Source organism: Salvia hispanica, chromosome 3 (assembly GCF_023119035.1).
Source record: "Salvia hispanica cultivar TCC Black 2014 chromosome 3, UniMelb_Shisp_WGS_1.0, whole genome shotgun sequence".
Lineage (NCBI taxonomy): Eukaryota > Viridiplantae > Streptophyta > Magnoliopsida > Lamiales > Lamiaceae > Salvia > Salvia hispanica.
In genome coordinates, this window is record NC_062967.1 from 54,651,144 (window position 1) to 54,662,343 (window position 11,200).

An 11,200-nucleotide genomic window follows, 5' to 3' on the forward strand; every position below is an offset into this window, starting at 1 on the left:
TCTCCCATTCCCAAGTGTGTGTAATGTGTGTGAGCTAAGAAGAGTGAAGAAAAAGTGATAATCCTTGCGTTGCATGCTCTTCTATATATAGGCGTTTGAGTGGGGCCCAGCGAGGTATAGATAAGACTTTGTTGCCCTCAGCTATTGACTCCTCTGTCACGCCGATTTCCTTGTAAATCCTGCTCACTTCGTTCCTTTCCTTCGCTAGACCATCTCCTTCAGTACTTCCTTGATCTAGCGATTTTCTTCACACACCTGGCTTAGGAAACGTGTTAGACCTAACAAATTATAACATTTTTCGCACATTACCGATGCATGAAATTAGCCTCATCAGTCACCTTCCCTGTCCATCATGACAGAGGTATCCTTGTGCCGGGAAAGTGGCCACCTTCCACGGTCACCTTCTCTGCCGTCCGTTCACGGCCAGAGATATCCCGTGTACACTAGTCCAAGCGGGGACACCACCCTCACTGGGACTCGAATTCGACTTATATATCATCATTCATAATTCACTTGGCCTTAGCCAACAGATAGGCATCATACACAAAACATTTATGGTAAGACAACATAATTAAAATCACGAACATGTGTTCGAGTTTTTCACAAAATATAATTTGTACTTTTAGTATAAGAAAGCTCACCTCGTTCATTGAATTTCCTTAACTTGAAATTCTTGTTCGGACTTTAACTTGCAAAGGTAACCTTTTTGGAAACAAAACAATATAATATGATATACTAATCAGACTTCAAGAAATTCTTAAACTTTAATAGGAATGCATGCCTCCTAATTAACCCATTTCATTCTTCGCTTATCCTTTAAAACTTCTAAAACTCATATATTATTTGATGTTTCTTCTTCTATTATTTTTGGGCTTTGACTAAATTGATACTTCATACATTGCTACAAATTTTACACAAAACTATAATAACTCGGATCGCAACTAATTATCTTAGTTACTTAACCATTTTATTTTAGACCCAAAATAATATTTAAATTCAAAAATTGGGTCTAACCCCTATTTATTTAGTGCAGCACCAATTAAAATTGGGCTTACATTCAATTCCTTTTTCCTAGGCCCAAATCACTAAATAATTAGCTCGAATAAAGAACCCACTCATTCCTTCTTCTCCTTCCTCATTCTATCGAGACTAACAAAAAAGAGAAAAGATCTCTTTCCTTCCTGCCTGCTGCTGACCGTCGGCCAGCCTCCCTCCGGCGCGCCGCCTCCTCCTCCTCCTCCGGCGGTCTCTCTCTCTCCTCCGTCCGTCCCTCCTCTTTTCTCTCTCCCTCTCGCTCCTCCCTCTCTCGTCTACTGCTCACGCCGCCGCCGCTGCTGTGTGCGCGCGCCGCTCACCGTCGTGGCCTGATAAGGCTCGTTTCATGCATTGATTTTGGGTGATATTATATACTTTTGGGGGAGATAATACACAAATTTTGAGCTTAAGTGTGCAGAAATCTGTTGGATCCGGGAGTTTGTGCTAATCGACCTGGCAGATGCAAAATAGCTGATTTTGAAGTAAAATACCAGAAGTCATCGCTCGGACGTAGGAGAATTAGGAAGTTGACGATAAGAGTAGAAATGGAGCAAAAGCGCAGAAAAAGTCATCTACCTGGTCAAGGAGACAGAATGGCGTGCTGACATGAAGATCCTCAATTATTGGAAGGGTAAAATGGTCAAATACTTACAAGAAGTTGCCTTAGGGTTGAAGTTAAAGCCACTCTATAAATAGAAGCTTTCCACAATGAAGAGGCAGCGGTTAACGCTATCGTAGTTTAGGTAGGAAGCTCTCGTAGGCGCTTAACGCCACCGCTCTCTTAGTTTAGTTCGATAGTTTGTTGCTTTCTTGGCTTAAATATGTAGTTTCATCGGAGGAATTGACGACTTCACCTTTGGATCTCAACTTATTTTCAGTTTTATGAAGCTTTGGTGTTTATTTTCATGTTGATGATGCTATTTACTTATGTTTCTTGGATGCTTTTTGCAATTGGTGACTTAGATGTTTAGATTCATGCTGTTTACATGATTTCCAGTAGTTTAGAGGTTGAGATTTAGTTGTTCACGTGCTCGATTTCTGAGATCCGATAGTTTAGGTGATGCATGCAAGGTAATCTGTGTTAATTTCGCTTTCTGCTTGACCCGGTAGAGTAGATCTGGTAGTTCTAGCTTGAATTTCATATTTATGCCTTGTTTTGAAACATGCTATGTTTTATTTCGTCAATGGTGTTGAAGCTCTGTTCCATACTCTGTTTTTACTTGGTTGTTTGGAGAAGATGAAGTAGAAGTTAGTTAGAAAATCAGATCTGTTTTTTGCTTTTGCTTTTTGCTTTTCACAACTTTCTGCCAGCCCTAGCCTGTTTAGGAAAAATGGCCCCCACTTACTTTTTACCTCTTTGTCTGCTTATTTTGGGAAAGTTTCAGCATGTTCCTTTAGTTACAGGTGTTCTAGTCAGTTTAACTCCAGTTTACAAGTTGCAAGTGTCCGTACTTTTCCCATCCCCTAGGTCAGGTAGATAAAGTCCAGTTTAATTCCACCAGGTCAAGTAGATTAGAGTTTTAACCCACTCAATGAATGCGTGGCAGCAGCCGACCCCTTTTTCTATTGTGTCGTAGGAACAATCTCGAGTAGGTCCGTAGTCCCTGTGGTTCGACCTCGCTCTTGCCGCTTATACTTAGTAATATTTGTTGCATTAGTGGGAAAATTATAAATCTTTTTGAAAGGAGGGACACCTGCACACGACACACGTGCAAAAACCCGACCCTTCATGGCCCTCTACCTCTCTCCCTCGGGATCTGCCGCCATCACCGATCACCGCTGCTATGCAGCACCTCAGCCCCCCTCTCTCCCGATTTGCCGCTGCCGCTGCTGTGCATGCACAGGCAGCGGCTTCGCCGCTTCTTCTCCGCGCCTCGCGCTGCCGGAGCAGCTCCCCCGAAGCCACCACAGTCGCCGCCTCCTCACCGAACTCCCGAAAGGTAAGGAATGCCCAATTTTATCATTTCCCCCTTTGTTTTATTTCTAAAGATTAAATCTTGAATTTCAGTTTGGTGTTTTTAACTTGTAGATTTGTAAAGGTCTTGAAATCATTGAATCGGTGACATATCGGGGTTGTGGGGCTGTCCTCGTGTCGATGGGTTGTCTAAGTCCATTTGCCGGAAATCCGGCAGATTCGTACTCATGAGATAAGTTTTCCAATTAACTAGTCATTAGAGTGTATGCTTCCTTCCTTTCATTTCATGAATTTGGTGATTTTGGGGCATTTGTCTTACTGTTATGGATGGCTTAGTTGTGGAAGATGATGTTAAACTTGATGTGTATTTGTTGATGTTACTTGGGCAGATTCTACTTTCAAATTATGGATGTATGTATGTGTATGAAAGAAAGTAGAAATGGTTTGGATGTTTACCTTGATGATAGGTGGAAAACGTGTTGTTGATTGTAGGCTCCATCCTACAATTATCTTCAACTCTTCTTCCTCGTACTACTCTATCCTATGTGAGTGATGTGGTATGAAGAGAATGTGTTTGACAGTGATGTGTTGCTTAAAATGGAAATATTTGGGGTTTATATAGAGTACTGACTCTTCTCTTGCAAGTTGTTGTGCAAGTGGAGGGGGTTTTAACATGGGGAGGTTTTACTTGTGGAAGGCTTAATGCCTAAAATATCTTCCAAGTTTGTGATGGATTTTGGGTATCTTACTCTATCTTCACTAGTAAGTTAATTTGATGTTGTACAAGGCTGATTTTGTTTGTGATAAGTTTCAAGGTAACTTTGTAGGAGTATTGTGAAGGTGATCGAGAGGAAGATTGAAAAGAATTTTGTTTCTATTTATAGATATATTAGCCTTGTATGGCAAGGTGGATATAGGCAACCTTTTTCAAAGATTTGATATCTTGCTTCTTTTTTTTTTTTTTTTTTTTTTTTTCACTTGGCATGATCTGCTCCATCCATTGCTTTTAGCAAATCTTGTGATGATATTTTCATTTAATGCAAAAATATGACATGTTGGCATAAAAGAGTTTGAGAGATTATATGCATACTACTCACTTGCAAGCTTCTCATATTTTATTTGTTATGATGTGTGAATCCTCTAAATGAAGTCCTCTCTAATCCATATTACTCCCTTCATCCCGGCTAAGATGACACATTGCTTAGCCGGCACGGGGTTTTAGGAATTATTGGTTAAAGTGTTTAATTGGAGAGAAAAAAGGTGAGTGTAAGTATTTAAGTAGAGAGATAAAGAAAGATATATATTTTAATAGGAGTGAGAAAAAGTGGTTGAGTGTATTAATTGGAGAGAGAAAATTTCTAAAAAAGCAAATGTATCATCTTAGTTGGGACAAACTAAAAAGGAAAAACGTGTCATCTTAAGCGGGACGGAGGGAGTACTATATATTTTGATCCGGACATTAAATATAATTTCTACTAACTTCCCATATTATGTAGGAACATCATTTGGGGATATTGGTGACGTGTTGGACTTCGTTGGGATGCGAGCATTGTCGTCAAACGGGCTGCCCGAGACTTGCACGTCTCTCTCTAATTGTAATATAATAGGATTTTATCAGACTTCGGATGGATATGTCAGACAGTATGAACTTTTTATTTGGATCTAATCCTTTAATAGTACTTGAAATTCCTGAAATGTTCGTTTGAGAACAAATCAATTATTATTTATAATTCTAAGATCGATTACTATAAACGAGGGTGGGTTTTGAATACTACAACGATCACTTATATTTTTTTTTTCTTTAGGCTAATAATAATAATAGTAACAATAATAAGGTACGAAAGTTCGGGCTGTTACAATCTAAGCAACCGAATGGCACCTAAGTTAAGATTGTTGGTGATATGTAAATTCGACTATGAATTCTATTACAGCAGGGTTGCCTATACAATGAGTTTGGCAAGAGTTGTTGAAATAGATGAATGATGGTGTGTGTGTGTATGTGTTTAAACAAGAAATGATGTTTGAAAATGGTAGCTGGAGAATATTGATGAATAATGTATAATTGGCTGAAATTTATTGACCAAAAATATGTGAAGGGAAAAGCAATGCTACTGCTGTTGAAGAAAGGAACTTTATGGTACTTTGTCTCTTGGTTAGGCCTAACCATCAACATCAAACCGAGATGTATAGATCAGCAAAAACTCCAATACATTACTATTTCCAGTTAAATAACAACAATGCAGTCAATCTAGTCACTTTCCTTATTTACCTATTGAGCTAGCATGGTTTCCTTTCCCCTTCCATAAATATTGCCTTTTCCATAAGCCTTTTATCACTTGAACAAACTTGTACAAATATGTTGATGCCAGTGCAATCTCTGGCTCCGCCTCACTCCAAAATTATAAAAAACAGCACTAGTAGGGCAGCCTCGATCGCCCCCGATCGCCTTTCACTTGCCAAGAACGCACAGCAAGAGAAAGAAATCGACGTATTCGATGCATGGAACTACTTCAACGAAGGGCTGGGCCACACTCCCAAAATCCACACCAAGAGTTTGCCCAATCACCATCACCCTCAGAACCTCAAGAAAGAAGTTGTCCAAACTGCAGTCAAGGAACATCCGCCACTCGAACACGAGAAGCCAAGCAAGAAGAGCTTGCTTGCTAGCATTGGCTGGAACTGCTCCTGCTTGACCATAAGTGGAAGATCAAAACCAGGAAACAAAAGCAGGAGAGCCCGATTTGGCTCCCCAATCCCCATAAAAGGGAACAACTGCTTCAACGCGGCCACAAACCTAGCCATGCTCACTTGGGAAGAGGACTTCAAAATTCCTTCAACTTCAAGCGAAATGCACAACGACACTGACAGCAATGCAAGCTCAGATTTGTTTGAAATTGAGAGCTTCTACATCGACAACCCTTTTGAACCCACAACATGCTATGATGCTCCGAGCATAGAGTGGAGCATTGTCACTGCCAGCGCTGCAGATTTCTCGGACTCAGACGACGCGTCCTCAACCATTCTGATGCCTTGTATAAGGAAATCCGGCTTGAACGCGAAAACTGCTTCATTCCGTGAAATGCCAAAGATTCGGTCATGTTTTCTCTCAGGCTGCAAGAGTCAGAAAGCTGTTGGAGTTGCGGGAGATGCACAGACGAGAAGACAGCCCGTCACGCCCATGATGAAAGCAAGCTGAGCTTAAATGCAAACAGCAGGAAAAGCTCACATAATCATCCTGTTATGCCAAATCAAGATCTTGTATACTTAAGTCTTCCATTCTTGTTAATTTTTTAGCAAGAACATATGTCATTAGTAAATAAATGTTTACCCTTTCTGTAATGTATCTATCTTCCAAACATTATGTGAAATTTTTGTGGTACAGTAAGAGTGGATTGTGTTTTCTAAAGAACATCAAATTGCGTTAACTTCAGTCATCACATCACACAATATTGATAATTGTTAGTACAATCGACTACACATTAGTTTGATATTATCCGCTCTAGGTCAAGCATGTCGCACGCAACTTCCCTTCATTCTCCGATATGGTTTGGGTTTGCAACCCAACAAACCTCCCATCAAACCGAGACCACATCGAGAACACATGCAACACAATGAGACATTACGGACACGACTCGAACTTGAGTCAGCATGGGCACACTCGAACATAGGTAATCCGGGACCTGACCCAAGACAACACAGCTCTAATCCACTTGTTAGGATCGTCGACTGTACATTAATTTGATATTGTCCGTTTGTGTTAAGTCCGTCGGTACGGATTTGTTTTTGGGTCTCTCCAAAAGGCTTCAAACTAATTAATAGCTTCCAACTTTTCTCATTTATCGAATGTGGGATGGTTTGTAACCCAACAATAACTATGGATCAACTAATGCAACTAAAGATTATGTTGTTGAAGAATTATTTTCATAATTTCCAGATGAAGATATAATAATCCCCACAAGATACGCCAATGATTGAATAATTCCAAAGTCATAACTAAACTGCCAACTACCCTCGTACATCGAGGAATAAAAGATGATCAAGTAGAAGTGGTGAGCTGTTTACATGTTGTCATTGTCTTCATTTGATTGGTTTTATTGATGTAGCAAATTGGTGTGCTTTTTAGCTGGTCCACAGGTAGGACCTATGTTTTAATGTAGATAATGGGATATATCTAGAAAATTTGACAATTAAATAACATTGTAGCAAGACAAAAAGAACAAATATTATTGAGAAAATAACATACACCTAAATAAGATGGTGATGGTGAAAAAGTGCATTTAATCTACATTTGGATTGGTGGTGATGGAAAAAGTCCATTTATTCCATTGTAGTCCACCCATTCGTTAACGTGATGATTATGATGCATCTTGATTTGTGGCTTTGGTTGCAATGGTAGAGCTTGATGATCTAATTAAACCCATGTATCCAATTAAGAGAGTGTGGCCTCTACAAGATTATACAAAAGATTAAGGGTGTTAGAACATATTCATAGACAAGAAATAAATTGAGAAGATTTTTTTTTTTTTACTTTTTTAAAGTAGTGAATTGCAAACTAAAAAAATGTTTAAACAAAGCAGCTATCATATTTACCTTTTGTGTGGAAAAGAGGTAAATACATATCTTCAAAATCGAAGGAGTTATAACCTTCCATTAGAGAATGAAATGTGAATAAACACGGATTTTGCATGTTTTTAAAGCCTAGGTTTTGCTCATTTTAAATGTCAATCTTGAAAATTATGTTCTTAAATTGCGTACATTATACATTTTGGTATTTTGACGTGTTTGTTGATAAATGATAGAAAAAGATAGAAAAAAGGTGCAAAAATGACTAAGGTGCAGCAGCCTCTGTTCGAGCCCATCTTCCAACGAGTTTGAAGTAAAATCAGTACTTGATATATACCATTCTCTTCGTCTTCGAAAGAGCTTCGCGTGGGTACCTTGAACATCTAAATCGGAGTTCTGTGGAAAAAATTATGACCATTTTACGAACGCTGCGCATTGCAGTAAAAAACTGGCGGAAATTAGACGGAAATTAAGGAAGGAAAGAAATTATTGCCAAATCTTTCCTATTAATTGAAGAATTCAATTTACCATCCTTCCATTACTTGGAGGATACTTTTACCAATTATAAATCTTTTTCAAACCTATATACACCCTATCACCTAATTCATAATCTTTTGTAAAATTTTTGATAAACATGCTATGATTTTGAGTTATATTCAATTGTTTTTTCTTGTTAGCTCTTGTAGTTATTTCAATTTCTCTTGTGCTTATATATTTGTTTGATTGTCCATCTTATAAATGCATGTGGATTCTACTACAAGAATTGAGAATGAGTAGTTTAATTTGAAAGAGGAGAAGTTGACGTCTTTGCCAATATAATCGAGAGATTTGAACCTTTTTTTTTATCTTAAGAGCTTTTAGGAGTTGTTGCCTTAGTTCTAGGAAGGAGACTTAGGTTCTAGGTATAGTTTTATGCTTCAAAAGAAGATATAGTTTTACATCTGTGATAGCTTAGTAACTCTAGAGACCGTAATTCAAGGAAATCGTTTGTATATTAGCTTGTGATTGTGGTTCCTAAAATTCTACATTCCTTTGCCTATTTTGTATTATTTGTTTTTATGGTTTATGTTATTTGTTTATTTATTGATGTCTAGTTTAATTAATCAACCCAAAATTCTCAATGTCTCTAGATAATATATGACACTTAGTATATCATAGACATTTGCAATCTTATTCCATGTGCTCGATATCCCGATACTGACCTTTAGCTATACTAGATCTACTTTTTATACTTGCAAGTATTTTTAGTACTAATAAATAGTGCATCAAATTGTTGGACTCCCTATCTAACTCTTCCCTTCGAGATGCACTTAGAAACAAGAAACTAACTGTGTTTAAAAATCGAGATAAATATAATACTCCCTATGTCCCATTAAAAATGAAATGTTTTCCTTTTTGGATTGTCTCATTAAAAATGAAACGCTTCTAGAATGGAAACAACATCATCTGTACATTTTCATCTCTTACTTTATTCAAAAAACAACACTACATAAAATCTTGTACCGAAAAGCGAATGTTTCATTTCTAATTGGACGGAGGGAGTTTACTTTATGCATTAAACTAGAGGGAACTTCAAAAATGGTCCCTAGACTATGGGTTTATCTCGCCCATAGTCCCTGGACTTTAAAAATATCGTCAGCAGTCCCTGGACTAAGGGTTTATCTCGAAATTGGTCCTTTTGCACTGTTTCGAGATGAAAATTCCTTTTGAGGGGTTTTGGGGGGTTTGGGCATAATGGTCTTTTTACACTTTTAACATTTTAAATCTGATATTATTTCAGTTATGTACTAAATCTGATATTAATTCAAAATTATCATTATTCTTCCATTTTGTCATCCTTCACTTTGTTTCTTTATTTCAATATTAGATTTAACTTATAAAATTAAATTTTAAATTTTAATTTTTAAATATCAAAAAAATTTTTTAATTAAAACTATTAATTCATGGGCACTATAAATATTGATTATAACTATTAGTTTTTGTTATTTAATATAATATTTAGCTGAATTGAAGAATTACAGAAAAATAATATTAATCATGACGGAAAAATAAGAACTATTCTATTTAGCCTTTGTTCGGTTGTTATAATAGCTTGTGATTGAATATTATGAAGTTGATTAAAAATTTGATCCTATTAAAAATTTTATATAGGAGTATTTTTGTTGAAATGTTCTTGTAAATTTTGATTGTTTTCAAATTAATAAATGAAAAATTATATTAGTCTTACATTAGATGCATATTTATTTCAGAATAAATCGTGTTATATGATCTATTTATGATTAAAACTATTAAATATTGATTAAAATTAAGACGTTATCTTATTGATTAAATATTAGACACTATCAAATATTGATTATGACTATTAATTTTTGTTATTTAATATTTTTATAAGTAAAAAAATTTATTGATATTTCTTCAGGAGCATGGGCAGTTATTTGTTCAGGAACAGCAATACCATATATGTTCATGATTGAATCATTTTTATCAAGAGACGACGATCCAACACAGTCATCTTTAAAGATTTGAGGACCAATACCCGCAAGCAAATTATCCAAAGCATTCAAATGATCTTTATTCCTAAAAGAACGCTGATATAGACCAAAGTAACGTCCATGACACCTATTAGCAATCTGTAGTTTGTCATCTTCGTTAGAACCTGCAGACATATAAAATGTCAACAGCCTATATAAGATGTCAACAACCAATATAAGATATGTCAACAGCTTATACAACACATGCTAAAACTTAAACTAAAATATCTATAGAAAACAGTTTGCATACCTCTGTCAGACGCACTTTCATCAATCGTGAGACCATGAACTGCCTTTAGTAATTCACTTTTAAGCCAACGGTTACCAACATATTTCTCTGGAATATTGTTTTCATCTTTGTTTCTGAGGATGAAAAAAAGGTGGTTGCATAGATAACCACACCTTAAAAATAGTTTACACTCACATTCATATGACTCAATCTCTATCTCATGTGTAACTGTAAAGATCTTCTTTCTAGCATCAGAAACTTTGAAGACCTCGATGTTCTCCAATGTGGACATTGATAAGGCTAATTTCATGCATCGGTAATGTGCGAAAAAATGTTATAATTTGCTGGGTCTAACACGTTTCCTAAGCCAGGTGTGTGAAGAAAATTGCTAGATCAAGGAAGTTATGAAGGAGATGGTCTAGCGGGAGAATGGAACGAAATGAGCAGGAATTACGAGGAAATTGGCGTGATAAAGGAAGTCTACAGCTGAGGGCAACAAAGTCATTATCTATACCTCGCTGGGCCCACTAAAACGCCTATAAATAGAGAAGAGCATGCAGCGCAATGGAATAGTCTTCCACTCTTCTTAGCTCATACATTTTTACACACACTTGGGAATGGTTATGGGGTAATCGTGATAGGGGGGGTATTTTCTAAAGATTTCGTGCTTGGCAACACCGTCCTAGTGAGGGCGAAGATACAATTACTTTTAATTTCAGCTGTTTTTGCTAGTTTCCACCGTCGAACTTCACTTTTGGGAGTCGACTTTGATGTTGATGATGTTTAACTGCTTTACCGTTCATGGATCTGCGTTTAGCTGTTTAATTTCAAGTTATTTTGCATAGATCTCTCTGCTGTTAGCGTAATTCTTCAATTGCTATGTCGATCTCTGTTTATTTCGTTATTGAGGTGTTTGATGTGGAATTT

At 36.9% G+C, this 11,200-nt stretch overlaps 2 protein-coding genes across 2 annotated transcripts; one reads left to right on the forward strand and one right to left on the reverse strand.

Moving 5' to 3' along the window:
* Nucleotides 1-5,306: 5,306 nt before the first annotated feature.
* Nucleotides 5,307-6,284, forward strand: LOC125210538 (protein PHYTOCHROME KINASE SUBSTRATE 1-like). Its single transcript, XM_048110081.1, has one exon. It carries the CDS (start codon nt 5,307-5,309, stop codon nt 6,144-6,146), a length of 840 nt encoding a protein of 279 aa, XP_047966038.1. The 3' UTR covers nt 6,147-6,284.
* Nucleotides 6,285-7,379: 1,095 nt separating this feature from the next.
* On the reverse strand, nt 7,380-10,565 carry LOC125210539 (protein FAR1-RELATED SEQUENCE 1-like). The gene is made up of 3 exons (XM_048110082.1): nt 10,295-10,565; nt 9,969-10,169; nt 7,380-7,396 (listed from the first exon to the last, which is right to left on the reverse strand). The coding sequence occupies exons 1-3, from the start codon at nt 10,563-10,565 to the stop codon at nt 7,380-7,382; spliced, it is 489 nt and encodes a 162-aa protein (XP_047966039.1).
* Nucleotides 10,566-11,200: the final 635 nt, after the last annotated feature.